This window comes from Xiphophorus maculatus, chromosome 1, assembly GCF_002775205.1.
Source record: "Xiphophorus maculatus strain JP 163 A chromosome 1, X_maculatus-5.0-male, whole genome shotgun sequence".
In the NCBI taxonomy this organism is placed as follows: domain Eukaryota; kingdom Metazoa; phylum Chordata; class Actinopteri; order Cyprinodontiformes; family Poeciliidae; genus Xiphophorus; species Xiphophorus maculatus.
The window spans coordinates 5,385,017-5,400,376 of record NC_036443.1 but is presented as its reverse complement, the minus strand read 5'-3'; the positions used below and the strand labels follow the sequence as shown (position 1 = coordinate 5,400,376).

General features: G+C 42.1%; 3 protein-coding genes across 4 annotated transcripts; all 3 read right to left on the bottom strand.

Moving 5' to 3' along the window:
* Nucleotides 1–48: 48 nt before the first annotated feature.
* On the bottom strand, nt 49–5,428 carry plpbp (pyridoxal phosphate binding protein). Its single transcript, XM_005804831.2, has 8 exons — nt 5,298–5,428; nt 4,158–4,265; nt 4,051–4,086; nt 3,894–3,969; nt 3,674–3,814; nt 3,456–3,598; nt 2,218–2,316; nt 49–1,777 (listed from the first exon to the last, which is right to left on the bottom strand). The coding sequence occupies exons 1-8, from the start codon at nt 5,385–5,387 to the stop codon at nt 1,586–1,588; spliced, it is 885 nt and encodes a 294-aa protein (XP_005804888.1). The 5' UTR covers nt 5,388–5,428; the 3' UTR covers nt 49–1,585.
* An 830-nt stretch (nt 5,429–6,258) lies between these two features.
* Nucleotides 6,259–8,916, bottom strand: snrpg (small nuclear ribonucleoprotein polypeptide G). Its single transcript, XM_005804830.3, has 4 exons — nt 8,802–8,916; nt 8,594–8,616; nt 6,714–6,838; nt 6,259–6,466 (listed from the first exon to the last, which is right to left on the bottom strand). The coding sequence occupies exons 1-4, from the start codon at nt 8,831–8,833 to the stop codon at nt 6,416–6,418; spliced, it is 231 nt and encodes a 76-aa protein (XP_005804887.1). The 5' UTR covers nt 8,834–8,916; the 3' UTR covers nt 6,259–6,415.
* A 789-nt stretch (nt 8,917–9,705) lies between these two features.
* Nucleotides 9,706–14,062, bottom strand: LOC111612275 (zinc finger protein 594-like). Of its 2 annotated transcripts, none has more exons than XM_023353357.1 (3): nt 13,903–14,062; nt 12,808–13,259; nt 9,706–12,539 (listed from the first exon to the last, which is right to left on the bottom strand). In XM_023353357.1, the coding sequence occupies exons 2-3, from the start codon at nt 13,081–13,083 to the stop codon at nt 11,106–11,108; spliced, it is 1,710 nt and encodes a 569-aa protein (XP_023209125.1). In that variant the 5' UTR covers nt 13,084–13,259; nt 13,903–14,062; the 3' UTR covers nt 9,706–11,105. The 2 variants fall into 2 exon arrangements, with proteins under 2 accessions (XP_023209125.1, XP_023180445.1); XM_023324677.1 differs by having other exon boundaries at nt 9,706–12,536.
* Between the last annotated feature and the right edge of the window lie 1,298 nt (nt 14,063–15,360).

Below are 15,360 nucleotides of genomic sequence, written 5' to 3'. Positions count from 1 at the left end.
TCCGCCCCCCCCCCAAAAGGAATAAATACACAGCAATTAACCGATATTTTCAACAGTAAAATTTATTGCTTGGCTTTGGCCTCTCCTGAAAAACCAAACCAAACGATGCCGAAATGCCTTATTGACAGTAAGGACACGTCTAATCACAAGTTTACCTCCTATCTTAGAGTTATTATTTTTTTATTCCACTGACACTTTTATATGAGAACAGGAAAACACTGCGTTCCTCAGAGGAAACCGCTGGACGTCACAGCTGGCAGCTTTGAAAACCAAACATTTGCATAGATTCACTTTCTCTCATCTGGAATAACACACCACTGTACAGACAAAAGCACACACACACACAGAACGGAAACAAAACCTCCCCTCGGATTTGTCAATATCAAGAATAAAATCTGAGACGTTTGGCACATCATACGAAACCATATCAAATGCACGGTAATTGTTATAAAGGGATAAACAATTTATTAAATCAAATCTTTGTTTTACAAGGACAGTGGTTCATTGGAGCGAGTGGAACGTTTGACCTCGCGTTGTTCAGTTGGAAAAATAGAAAACAATGAACCAACTCAACAATTAACAAGAGAACAAGGGAAACTGATTTCATGAAGCTAGTCTCTTTTTAATAAACTGTATCAAAGTAATGGAAACTAAAAGGCTTCCATATGTGTGGAGTGTGTTTACACCAGTTAGATATTTGACTAAAAACAAACAACTGTACTAGATGTGAGGTTTTGTGGACTAGCTGTGAGCAGTCAGTATCCTACCAGTGGTAGATCTAATAATCATGCCATTCGGGGAGTCCAAGAGAAATTCTCACTTGGGAGTCAAGAATAACAACCATGAAGAGTCACAATTGTGCAACAGTTACTTTTTGTCAGTAAAACAAGCAAAAACGAATCATGTTTGATAGCTTGGACAATGAAAGTGTAAGATTTAGAAAGAAAAGACCACAGGCCTTATCCTGGAATGAATAATATGCAGGGAATATCTGCTTTTTAAAGAGCCACAACAACTCCTGGTGCATATGTTACAGCTCCATTATGGGTGTTCATGCTACATATCGGAATAAATAGTGACCCAATTGTGCGACGGTCTCATTAAATATGAGGTGCAAAAAAAAATGTTTAAGCAGCAATTTAATCAAACAGCTGAAAAAATCTCTGATTTGAGAGTTGTGGAAAACTTGAGCCTACTTATTGTTACAGGACTGCTGTCAACTTCATGGTAGATACTGACTGCTAACACCTAAGCCACCACCGCAAACAGTCTTACTACAACCGAGTTCCTGTTTTTCATTGGCTTGAATCCACTGGTGGTCACTGTTTTTCCACACGTTGGAAGTGAGAGCAACAGCTGTTAGACACAACTGGTAGAGATGGAAAAGACATCTAATTTAGTTCTTAACTGAATGTCAATTTAATGATTAGAAAAATCTAAAAGGGGAAAGAAAATGTATTAATTTGTGACTACTTTTTTTTAATATAACAATGTAAGAAGGCTGCAGTCCTAACTCCAAATGTATGTTAGTTCTCCACCCCCCCCCCCCCCCTCATTGTCCTGGAGGTATTTTAATAATCTCATTTTAGTGTTCAGATACGGTGAGATGGTGCATCTTCTTAGCAGCTTCTTCTGACACCGTCTTGGCTGTTTTCTCGGGGCTGGGAGCCGGACTGGGAAGGGGACTGGGATTTGGAGTGTTTAGCGCGCTGTTGGGGTACTCCCTGTTGCCGAAGATGATGCTGCCGACTCGCACGTTGGTGGCGCCCACTTCGATCTTGAATCCGCAGGAGAGAGTTCAAGTCAGACCAAAGAGGAAAGAAATGTCAATTGGAAGTGCTGTTCAGAAAGTAACATTGAAATTCCAAAACGGTGTAAAATGGAAGGTAAAAAGTAAAAATGGAGCTAGCATGCTCCAGTGGTGGGCACACTTCCACTAATGCGCTAACGGCATAGCTACGTTTTCCTTTCAGCGGTTCAGCTAACTTTGAAAATGTGCGGCGTACTTGGCTTCCCTTAAGCTAAGCTATAAACTTTCACTTGCATAAAACATCTTGTTTATCAGCTGTTAAGCCTTCTTAAAATAGTTACGTCTACATTGATGCTCTTATTTTGAAGTGGATGAAGACTGCTTGCACGGCAGTTCTGTTCCCTCTCCTCGTCTCTATAACCAGTGCTCGCACTGCTTTGTCACGACAACAAGCGCAAATAACTTACCGCGTGTTCAAAATCAGTGGACATGCCCATGCTGAGCTCCACCTCCTCCATGGGCAGCTTCAAGCCCTCACACACCTCCTGCCGCCGACTCAACAGCATCTACAGGACGATTTAGACCTCAACCTTTAATGTACGTAAACATGAAGTCCTAACTTAATATAAATATAAACAGCACAAAATGCTTCAGGGCAACAGGACTTTCTATCTGTATGTACGGTGTTGTTTTTTTCTTTTAATTTCAACTCCCCTCTTTGTCTATTTACAACTAACTGTGATTAGTCACTTTTTGGGGCTTTTTTTTTTATTGCCTAGCCAGAAGAAAAAAAATAAATCACTTCAAGAAAACCTGACTGCGTGAAGTAGGGCCTTCGTCAACATTAGGACTCGGTGGGAGCTGTTACTGTGCGCTCAGATGAAAAAACACATGGAACACCGGTGAAGCTTCTCAGCAGTGCCCATCTAAACTACTCCAAGAAAGAAGCAATAAATCATCCATGAGTTGAAAACTACTTTTTGGTATTTACCAAAATCTGTTTGATGACCTGGAGCATTTAAAGGGCGGTATTATGTATTTTCTAGGAACACGGTACCATTTTATAGCACAATAAAGTAACTCTGTTACCTTGAGTTACTATGAAAATGCAATATATATTTGAAATAACTTAAAAGAAATATGGATTTTCATCACAGCCATTTTTGACACCATAAAATTGACATCTGTCTCTTTAAGAAGCTCCTACCCTTTCCAACATTCCACTTCAGCTCATTGTCATGACAATGCTTCTCATTATGCCATTTACAACCATCCTTAGGAGCGTTAGTCTAAGAAGCAGTTCATATGATGAGCTTAACAAACGTGCAGTTCCACCAAGTGTGTGCTAATGGCTGCTGCCTCTAGTCTGGAGGAGCGAGGCTGGGGGTAAACCCAAATAGGCTGTAACCCAAAATAACTTTGGAGCCTCCAGAATGAGCTGGGGAGTGTTGTTGGGAACGGGGTGTGTGGTTTTCCCTCCAGGACCTGTTACCCCCGTGACCAAAATCCAGTTTATTGGTTGACTGATTAACTGATGGGCAGACTCTAAAAACATCATCTGAAAACCTACAGAAGTGGAGTAAAGTGTCTCGCCAAGACTCATAAAATAATATCCTGGCGTACTCTGAGCTCCCTCAGTTGTATTAACATGTGAAAAATGTCCTTCATTCCTAGAAATTAACTGACTTTCTCTGAAGGTTTGTACCTGAAAGTCAGGGTTGGGCCCCAGTGTGAGGTCGTAGCCGTAGCGACCGATGGTCATGAGTCCTGAGAAATGCAGGGCGGAGCACTGCGACACAATGTGTTTAACCGTGTTGACCGTGTCCTCCGGCGGCAGGCCGTGTTTGCCTGAAACCAAATATGTAGAGCCCTGCATCAGCAAACGCAATCAGGAGCTTCACTTCTGTGGTCAGCGACACTCACTCTGCTCGCCACTGGTGTTGACCTGCACCATGACCTTTAACCTCTGGCTGCCCGCCCCTCGGAGACGCTGCCACGAGCTGTTGACCTTGTCGGCCAGCTTCGCGGAGTCGATGGTCTCCACGAGGAAAAGGTTAGGGACGCCTGGAGGACACGACGACTTGTGACGGTTTGCAAACAGGAAGCTAATGGAGGAAAGACTAGCAGAGCCGACGCCACTCACCCAGCAACTTGTTGACGTTGTTCTTCTGTAGGTGGCCGATGAAATGCCACTTGATTTCTGGGCATGACTCTAAAATCTAGATAAGGAGGAAGAAGGACATCTGTAAAAGCTAAAAGGTCGAACTCTGCACTCCATCCTCTGGAACATGTGAACCTACCAGTGGATCTGACGCTTTGTCCACGAGCTCATTAACCTGGAAGGACAGACGTATGGAGGTCAGTCTCTCTATCAATTCCTTGATGAATTGCAGCGCTCCATACTCACATAGTTCTCTCCGAAGTTGCGCTGTCCTTGCCTGTAGGCCTCCACAATCATCTCTGGGGGTTTGGTCTTGCTGACAGCTACAAGGCGGGGCGGCACAGCCGGGAGCGTCTGAGGAAGGACAAACTATCCGTCATCTGAATCGGTGGATGAGCTCCGAGGTTGGTGCCGGTTGTTACAGTGCCTCCAAAAACCATTCACACCATACAATTCTTTCAGATTCTGTCGCATTGTTTGTTATTATCATGGAAGAGTGGCAAAAAGAAAGGTACTGCTGGAAGAAAACCATCAAAAATCTCTGCTTGCGCTTTGCCAGAACCCATTTAAGGGACAAGATCGGTCGATGCGTACATACACCGGGCCTCTGACCACCACAAGAATATGTGTGGTGTTCCTGGAACTGCAAAGACTGAATAGAAATGCGTACCACACTTCTCAGATTTATATTTGCTAAAAAGCTTGAAAAACACCACGTCCCGTTTAGTCCACAAGTATGAGCTACTCTGTACTGGTTGAGATGCTGTGAGGAACCAACATCGGGACCAAACCGGGACAGTGTGCTGCATTATGACCAACTCTGACGGACATTACCTTCATTCAAATAACTTTGAGAATCACATCTTGTGTTGGAATATTAATACATTCTTTTCTTTTTCTGGTGGACAAGCTGTTAGTTCCAAATGACTTTGGTTGTCAATATGTCTGATACAACACTGGTCCATCTCAAGAGTTTAGGAGGCTTTTTATACCCCGATGCTTCGAGAAACATTCTGAAACAGCTCAGTTAGGCCAAATGAAAATTATCGACAGAGATGAAATGAAAAAATAACAAGAAGGTCTCTATGATCTGAAACAAACAATCAGAAATGCTGTGATAAAAAAAACAAACAAAACACGCTACTCTTATTGGCTCAGCTTAATCCACAAAATGATGCCAAGAGATGAACGGATCCTCGCATTAACATGCTGTCGCTTTAAATCACGAATCGTGTTATGAAAGTGCTGCTACAGGCTCGAGTGCCTTCCATCCAAAGGTTGAGATGTTTGGCAGCCTTGCATAACCTCAGCTCTCTCCACCGCCTTGCTGCTTTCCCGCCTCCACACAGCGGAGCATCAGCGAGGCTCTCCCGGGGCAGCTGTTACCTTGGGCCGCCGCGCCGCCGCCTGCTTCACCCGCTCCAGCACCGACTGGACCGCCTTCCCAACCTCCTCCGACATTGCTACTTTCCACATTCCGTCAAAACGGCTACGAAACGCTACGTGAAGGAGACGCAACGTCTTTGACGTCAATACGCTTTCAAAGTAAAAGTCTACCTGCAGGACAGAAGCGCAGACAGCGCCCTCTGTTGGTCAACTCTTAGAGTTTCACTTTTGAGAAGTACATTCAGTATATCTTTTACTGAAACGTATTTTTTGTCAAATGTTTTTGTGATGTATTGGAGCTCATTATATATATTGCTTTTTTTTCAATATATATACCCGTGAAACCCTTTTGTTGCACTGATGAGAGCAGGTTTGTTTAAGTAACTAAAGTAAAAATTTCAGACCATGTTTTCTATATCATCCGTCTCCTTTAACTCAGTCCCTTAAATCACTTAACCACTGAAATGGGGCGTTTGTGTCTATAAGTTTTTGATTTTCTCTTTATATGCTGCTGTGCATTATGGTTTGTTTAGATGTAATTTTTCAAACATAAATTTAGATCTAGAACATTGATTCTAGAAACATTGCCTTTCCTGCCTAAACTGAACAAGCCAGACTCATTTTTATCAAATACCTTACAACAATTTTGGATATTGTATCATTCCAACTTTCAGATGCTGTAGCTTAGCTATCCACATGCTGTTTTGCAGCTTGTAGAAGTAGGAAGTAACTGCAGTTCAGGAATTTTGATGCGTACATCTTGTCTGGAGGATTTCCATTCAAGGTCAGCTTAAAGAAACCGCTGCTTTCGAGAAAACTGCCATCTGGAAAAAAATAAATAAAACCCAGAAATCATATAATGACATACCCAGCTAATATTTACTTTACAGTCATTTTAGCTAAGTGGCTATTATAAAACAATAAATTCCCTTATCATAAAAAGGACAGGCACAAAAACAAATAAGGAAAATGTAATTTATTCCCATTAAATCACAAAACACCAAAATGAAGAGAAATTCGCCATCACACAACTGCTGAGTCTGTAGAACAAAAACTTTAAAAAATGAATAACAAAAGATAAAACTGCAGCTCATTCTTTCCACCATCCTCCTCTCTTCTCATACTCTCTCTAAAGCCTCCAACATGATGATGCTGTTTCCTCTGATAACCTGCAGCAGAGAAAAAACCCTTATGAAAATACAAAACATCAAACACTGCATTCTTTTAAATATAATTCTATATCGTAATTGAATATAATCAGTAGTTTTAAACATTAATAAGTGACATAAGAATCCCAGAGAACAGTGAGAGAAATCTGGGTGGTTTCTCTCCGTGTCTGTTATCAGATTAACTCGCCGTTTCTCGGCTAACAAACATTAAAAGCTGAAGCGGGTTCCTGAGCTACCAGGTACTGACCACCATGCCGATGGTGTTCTGCTGTCCACCTGGACCCATCTCCAGGCAGTCGTCCATCACCAGGTTCATGAAGGGGTCGAACCCTCGTAGGATGCCCTGCACATGCCTCCCTCCGTTCAGCTTCACTGCAACACAAACCCAGAACCTCTCAGAAGATTTTTAAACCACATCAGACGCCAGAAACAAAACGATAAGCTACATTTATTCCAGATCAGTTTCCTTTGGACTGTCAGATTTCTTATTGAGGGCATTAAGAGGTCTAATTATTTTTAATAATTTTGGTATAAAAAAAAGAGAAAGAAATTACAACCTGATGAGCACAAACGTTTGCATAAGTCAGTGTTTCTAAAAGATTGATAGATAAAATTATCAGTCATGTTCTTGTAAGGTTAAAGTGAGATTTACTGATCCATCAAACAATATGACTACCTGAAAATATCTGAGGTTTTTTTTTTTCCGCAATAGAAAAGGTGTTTGCTCATGTGAATATGTTGCCTTTTTGCCAACGTGAAATGCTTTGCTACAAGCAGTCGGCTCCAGATGACGTTTTTATTTCTTTAGATCAAATTCACAAAAATTATGTTGAAGTTAGAACATAAAGGAGACGATAAACATTTAGTGAAAAAAAGAAATGAAATAAAGGGTCATTTCACAGCTTCTAAAGCAGCAGATGTGGTCATCTCTAGTTCAAAAATATAAAATACTAAGATTTATCAAACAAGGAATTAATTTAATCTACAATTAAACTGAAATTGTTGGAACAAATATTCGAAAGGCTTTAAAGGCCGTTACTAAGAAAATATAAAAAGGGTTGATGTCGGTGTTTTATATTTTTTACAATCTGGAATTTCTTAATCAGTTGAACTTTAATTTCACTAGGCAAAACATTAGAACAACTTCTTATTTACAATACTAGTCTGAAAGTGCTGAAACACTGAAGTCTGATGATGTGGGGAAAAAATCCAACAGCTTTCCTCCCCGTTCTTCATCTCAAATTGAGCCCATTTTAAAGTACAAATTCAACAGCGCATGGCAGGAATTTATATGGACAAAACAGGAGGATGGAAGGAACAGTCGAATGATAAGGCATGTAACTGCAACAACGAACAAAAACAAGACCAAAATCCACCTGTTTGTGAAGCTGCTCACCAACCAGGTAGTAGGAACAAAAGCCCAAAATAATAGTATTAAAAGCCTCTGGTGCTATCGTTTGGAGTAGTAGTAGCATAAAGAAGTAAACAAGTTAAAGAAACTGTGTGTTTAAAAGGCCAATCAAGTTCTAAATTGATCAAAATTTTATTTATAGAAATTTTGTAACCGAAGTGAAAAATATAAAGCTATACGCAAAGTGTGGTACTTCAAAACACAATGAAGAAATAAGCTATGAAAATGACAAAAACAATATTTAGGCAGAAGAAATACAACTCCAAATAAGATTTTCTCCATAAAGCTGTGGAAACCATTAGGTAATAAAAATAATCATGTTAGAAGAGAGTAAAATACTTAATGACAGCGACTATTACTGTCACACAGGATCGGTAGGTAAAATATTAGAACTATGAACTTGTCTAACAAACTAGAAGTCTTAACATAAACTGGAGGTGTGTGGGGGTTTCTTTTTGCTTTAATCATGGCTGCCTGTCATTCAGTGAAATAATTAGAGGATGGAAAATTAGACGGAAACAGTGCTCAACCCTTACTTCATAATAACATTACCCAAAGAAGGTGGAGTAAAACCGCTCCTAGAAGTATTTCATTGCTCAAAAAGTTGATCGAGTAAATGCAGCTAGTTACTAGCCACATCTGCCTCTGGCATGCTACAAGCTAACACTTTAACACAAAAGTGCAGTGTCTGTGAATGAAAATTGAGCCATACTCACAGGAAAGCTTCTTGTCCATAAACCTAAAATAGAAAGACATTTTCTGTAAATGAAAGTTATATTCAGGACAGTTCCAACAACACTGCTAATGTTAGCATCCTGCCACTGAAAACAATACAGCTGAGATAATACGCTGCTTTAATTTCTACCAAGAACAAAAACAGTCAGATTACCCTTCCCGCTTTGCATTAAACCCAAGTTGACTTACTTTTTCAGCTCTGGTGGGTGTGCTTTGCTCATTTTGTGTTTAGTTGCAGAAAGCCTGTATGCTAGCTGTTCGTTTGACAAAGCCGCGGAAGGAAAGCGTGCATAGGGTCAGAACGGAAGTTGTCTGACGTAATTGTGAAAAGGGCCTATCAGGGACCGGCGTCAACGTTCCAACAACCACACACAGCCCCCAAGAGGCCGGGAGGAGGCAGTCTTGAATAACTAATAGCGAAACAGGTTTTGTAGAATCACTGAAAACACGTTTAATGTTGAAATGTGATGGTTTTAAACCAATTCAAAAGTCTTATATAGAAGAACAATGCATTAGTCTTTCAGAATAAAAAAAGTCCAAATGTCTCATCAGTTTAATTACATATACTTCCAGATATTTTTAGAGATAAATCAGACCATACTATATGTCAGGTCAAGATATTTTATAAGAAACGTATCCAGTCAGACTAAATATTTTTAAATACAATTATTCACAGTCTAGTTCAATAGAATTTCAAAACAATTCAGACAGAAAATGATGAGCAGGTCAATAAACTGAAAGAACTTCCAGAATTGATTATGCATATAACCTTATTGTGCTGAACAGCTTATAGCCCTGCTGCTCACCCGGTAGAGCTGGGCCACGTGGCTGGGAAGAGGGAAGTCTTGGCTTCTCTAATAAGCTGCTGTCACCATGACACCATCCCAGATTAAACAGAAGATGGAGGTTTTCAGAAACTCTGAAGTTAAAAAGCATAAATTCCAAAAATATGTTACATCTTAAGTAATTAAGAACCAATATATATGCCATATGTGGCTTTGTTAAAAAAAATTCCAATATAGGATTTTTCCAATGAACAAATGCACTAAAATGCTTCCCCACCCCAAAAATAATTCTCAGGCTGACATAGTACTGCAATAAACTACTTTATTTAGGGCATTATAAAAAATTTTAAAAAAAAGTCAAGGTCTTCATATGATGTAAATAAATTCATTGGGTACATACAAGAGGCCAGTCATGTTAAGGCAGAATAATCCACCATCAAACCTTAACACCAGTCTCACAATGAGAAAAAAACCCTAATATTTCAGCTGTATAGTTGTTTTATTCTGTCATCTATAAAGCAGTATGAACCAATTTATTGAAAAAAAAAAGTTATAAAATAATCATTTATATAATTTTCACAGTAGCACCTTAAAGACAGTATCTAAACAAAAAGAAAGAAATGCCAGTTGCTTCTCAACTGCTGTTAATCCACGTTTGCATAGGTGAGACATTCAAGCCAACTGTTTCAAACTGAATTTGAACTACAGAGAACAAGTATTTTCATGAAAGATGCTTGGGACAGTTCAGCTGAACCAAAACCTTTGTCAGAATTATTGATTTATTGTCAGAAATGTTCAAGTTGAAGTATCTTGTACCAGTTTATTCTACTGGCGGGGGGAGTGTAGAGACACATTTGAAGGGGGAAAGAGGGAATACTTGGCACAGGACCTACAACCATTTTCTGCATCAGCAGCTGCATTTAAACCAACTTTAGAGACAATTAAAAAAAATGCAACAATTCAAATCCAGTGGTGTTGAGAACTATTGTGTCTTCAGAAGTATAAAGTATGCTTCATCAGCATAATAGCACACATTGCTGCAGAGCATTTAACAAAAGTCCTTCAAAAATGTGCTGGAAAAAAAAAAAGAAGCCAGACTAGAATCCACAAACGCATATAGAGATCCAGTAGGATCCTTCTGTTGCGATTCAATTAGGGGGAAAGGATGATCTGATTAATGCATTTATTCACTTTCTAAGGCAAACTGGATATTTGACTAAAGAACAAAAATCCACTTAGCTAATGTTAACTGTAGTGTGTAGAGATTTAAACCCATCAGTGAAAAGCTGCTGTGGTACACAAGCTGATAACTATCTGTGGTAATGCAGTTTCTGATTGCCATTTCATATTTGCTCCTAACCGTTTTAGTGGCGATGCTTGGTCCCGTCATCAGCAGCTATGTTTAAACTGATGGGTGTCATTTAAACCAATCAGAATCCAGAGATCAGAACACCTGAAAGATAATCTGTGGTTAAAGGCTTACATGGGCTTCCTTTAGAACCTGATATGTTGCTACAGAATAACATTCAGTCATCAGCTCCATCAGTCAAATAGTTACTTTCACACATTTTAGCATTTTCAGCTCTCATACACCAAGCTGACATGTTCAGCACCTGAACGCATCACAACCCGACTCAGGGAGCAGAACCAACACTCTGGGTCCAGCCGCTGCTGTCCGTTTGGCCCATAAGGGAGCTGCAGCTGGCGGTCAGGCTTTGGTGGGCTGCAGGGAGAGGCGCTGCTCCTCAACCTCCACCCGAACCCGGAGGTGCTCCTGGCAGTGTTCTAGAAACGAGTCCAAAGCGGAGAAGCCCTGCTGGCAGGGAACGCAGTGGTAGAGCCTCTGCTTCCTGGAGGCTGGCCCTTTGGACCCGTCCATCTCACACGCACACACACTGCACTGGCGCTGTCTCACCGACGCCTGGTGCAGCTCTATGTGCTCCTTCAGTTGCTGCTGGGTGGAGAAAACTTCTGGACAGGAGGGACAGGGGAACTCGCTGTCCTCTCGCTCTGACTCCCCTCCCGAATCATCCACACTGGGCGAGATACTGTGCGGCTTCCCGAGTGGACTTGGTCCGGCTGCCGGGCCGTTAGTGAGGGAGTCAGGGACAGCACAGTCTGCGGAGCTGCCGTTGTCGTTGATGGCGATGGAAGCGGAGCCAGCTGCTTTGTGCTGCCTGCAGTGTGCCCTGAAAGTCAGATGGTGACTGAAGACTTTGCTGCAGATTTGGCACGGATACGTGCCGTGCTTCCGGCTCTTCTTGACCACGGGCCTGACCTCCCTCCTGATGAGCTTCTCTCTGCGGTGCTTCTCTTTGCGGTGCATGTACAGCTGCGACGTGCTCTTGAAGACCATGTCGCACGAGCGGCAGCTCAGGAGTTTCCTCTTGGCTTTCAGGGTCACCACTTCAGTCCTCTCCTCCTCTTCCTCACTCGTCACTTTGGTGCTGGGCGTCTCCTCTGCGTGGCTATCCTGAAAATGCCGCCGCAACGCAGTGTCTGAGCAGAAAATCCTGGAACAGATCCGGCACGCGCTGATGGCGCCTCCGCTGGGCCCCGGCGTGTCTGAGAAATCCGAGTGGGCGGAGTCGCCCTCAGAAACGGGTGGAGAGTCATCTGGGAGGCTGCGGGCGTCGGCAGCGTTGGACGGAGACTCGCTGCAGCCGGCCTGCTGGTGGTGCAGCAGTGCCTGCTTCTGGCTGAAGCCCCTCCCACAGGGGGCACAGGCGTACGGGCTACTGTCTAACAGGTGGGGTTGGCGGTGCAGCGGCGTCTCCTGCAGCCTGCCGGGGTGCGACAGCAGAGCGGCGCATGGTGCGCTGCAGCCGTCAGCCTCCAGGTTGCAGCGGTGCAGCTGTAGGGACGACCTGAGGGAGAACTGCTGGCCACACAGCGTACAGCGGTGGGGCTTCGGCAGCATGCCGTCCGTCTCCTGGTGCTGCAGCACATCTTTGGGATAAGGGAAGCCTTTTCCACATTCCTGACAGCCGTACAGAGGAAGGCAGGGGGACGGATGGTTTGCAGCGTGTTGCTTGGCATCGGTGCGTGCGATGAAGTTGGCCAGCCTGGACAGGGTGTCCGCTCTGAAGGAGCCCTGTGATCTAGAGGAGTTCCAGCCGACCCCGTCCATCGCTCTGCCCTGCTACAAGACAGAGGACATCAGAGTCACACTGGTTCCATTTAGCAAATGGAAATAATTTTTCTTTAAAAAAAAAAAAAAAAAAGGGGGGGTCTGGGAGAAACCCTTTGTATGACACAGTATGGTCATACTTCATCAATAAAGTAGTATTGCAAATTGTCTATTGTAATATGACCATTCTGCTGGACTGCAGGACCTCACCCACGTCTCATGTCTTTTCAAGGTGGTGGAGTGTGTAGCCAACTGAGGTATTTAATGCGGATTCTCTCACCTGAGCTGTGGATCTCGGCAGCTTCTCCAGGATTACCACAGGCCTCTTCAACGCCTCTGCGAACAGCACCCTCTGTGACTGGATTCTTTGTTTAGGTGGACGGCCACGTCCTGTGAGGCTCGCAGTTGTGCCGTACTCTTTCCATGTTCGGATGATGGCTACAACAGAGCTATGAGAGATCTTCAAAGACTTGGATATTGTTTTATAACCTAACCCTGCTTTAAACTTCTCCACAACCTTCTCCTTGACCTGTCGGCTGTGCTCCTTGGTCTTCATGATGCCGTTTGACCTCTAGTAATTATAGCTCGACCCTAGTTAGCAGGGGTCGACTTTGCATTTGATTTTATGTACAAGTATCAGAATGAAGGGGCTGAACAGGCAACATTTCTTCTGATTTAATCTTCAGGAGTAGTTTTGTCTGGTTTTCTGTGGCCTGCCCCAGCTTTCTTGTTCTGAAAGAAATAAAAGGAAAATGTAGCGTTGATAGGGTTACAATATCAGTAACGGGAAGTAAAATAAGCACACTCTGAGAAACTGCTAGTGGTTTTTCCAGTCACATTTTGTACGTTTATTTGTCAAGAATATTAACTCACTCTAATCCGGCTTGTTCACTTAAGGGTGACCCTTGGTTGTAGTTTTATTCTATTAAACCCCCCCCCCCAAAAAAAAACCCACGAAGTTGAGACACTGATCATTTACGCGTTGATATGTCTGCTTAGGTGTGGACTTCCGCTTTTCCCAAATGGCAGAACGCGGCTTTGGAAAATACAAGAATGTCTAACATGGCGCGAGACCATTTGGAATCACGTCCACATTTAACTGCGTTCTATTAATAAATAAACTTAGCTGCAGAGGTCTAGATACGACAGTGAAAGTGAGGTCTCACTCCCTTCTAGCTTGCTTCCTTCATTCACTGACGTTTCCAGTAGCTGCTAAAGTTTGATATCTTCCATGTGGCTGAAGCCTAAACGAGCAGACAGCTGCAAAGTGAAAGCCAGTAGCTCCATGTGAAAGTAAACACAGTTAGCTCCCTGTGTGCTAATGTTAGCTCGTTGCTAAGCTGCGCGAACATGGTTCCGTATTTTAACGGCTCACCTGCTCTCTTTCACAACCTGAGGGACTTGTGTATGGGCAGTTGGCTACAGTCACACCATGGAAGCGGCACAGGTCCGTTCTGACCGCGTGGTCCAGAACCACGGCATTGGCATGACTGCAATGGTTCGTTCGAGCGAAGTTTTTGTAGTAATCAGGGGCACTTCCGGTGTGTCATTCAAAACAGTTTTGTAGTTCCCAGTGAGTTTTTGACCCGCCCACAAATGCACCCGATAAATATAAATAGATAAAACTATTTAGATTTTTATAAATATAAATATGATATATTTTTTAGGAATAATATATTCCTAAAAAAAAGGAAAGAAAAGTAGCATCATTTTGGGATTTTTATTCAATAATAATATTGTTTTTAGTTGTTCCTTTTTTTTCCTGACGTAGTTTTTGCAAAAACATTTATTTATTTCTGCAGCAGTTATATTTCTCAGCCATTTCGGAGTAAGTTTCTTTTTTTTTTTTTTTTTTTTTTTTACATATGTAAGACATTAATACAAAAGTTCTTCATAGGCTGTGGGTACAGCCTTCTGCAGTACTTGATCGCTGCAGAAGAGATCATGCAATCGTTTGAATCAGCTGTTCTGAAATAGAGGCACATCTGAAACATGCAGAGCAGGAGGGCCTGAGGACTGGAATTGAGAAGCACTAAGGAACCCCGAGTCCTGTGTTTCAGAAACAAAATTTGCTTTCCACCAAACTCTTTATATGAGATGTAAATAGCTGGAAATCTAGGAAGCTCCTGTGGGAAGCTAATGGAAGGAAGCCTAAAATGCTTGGACTTCAATGAAAAACATCAGTAAGTAAATCTTTGAAATGTTCTTTCTTTTCTTATTGTGACATTTGGCAAATAGAATTAGCTTTGGTAATTCTAGCTGACCTAAGGCAAGAAACGTTTGGTCTGATTTAACAGAGAGAAACAAATGTTGTTAATAAAAATATTAATCACAGGCAAACACAAAATGCATTTTTAAGATGAAGTTTATTATTAAAGGGGGAAAAAAGAGATCCAAACCTAAATAGCGCTGTGTGTAAGCTGATTATCCCTCCTGTTAAATCATAACTGATTTATCACACTTGAGTTCACTGTCTCTAGACACACCCTGGTTTAATTACTGACACAGCTGATCTTAATCAAGACATAACTTAAACAGGACCTGCCTGACATAGTGAAGAACACCAAAATATCATCAAAAGGCAGACAATATGTGGAGATCCAAGGAAATTCAGGAACAAAAATAAAGTAATTGATTTCTATCAGTCTGAAAAGGGTCACAAAGTCATTTCTAAAGTGTTGGACTGCAGTGAACCACAGTGAGAGGCATTATCCACACATGGAGAAAACATGGAACAGTGGTAAAGCTTCCCATTGGCTGGTGGAACAAAATTAGCCCGAGAGCTCAGTGACAACTCATCCAAGAGGTCACAAAAGACCCCAGAGCAACATCT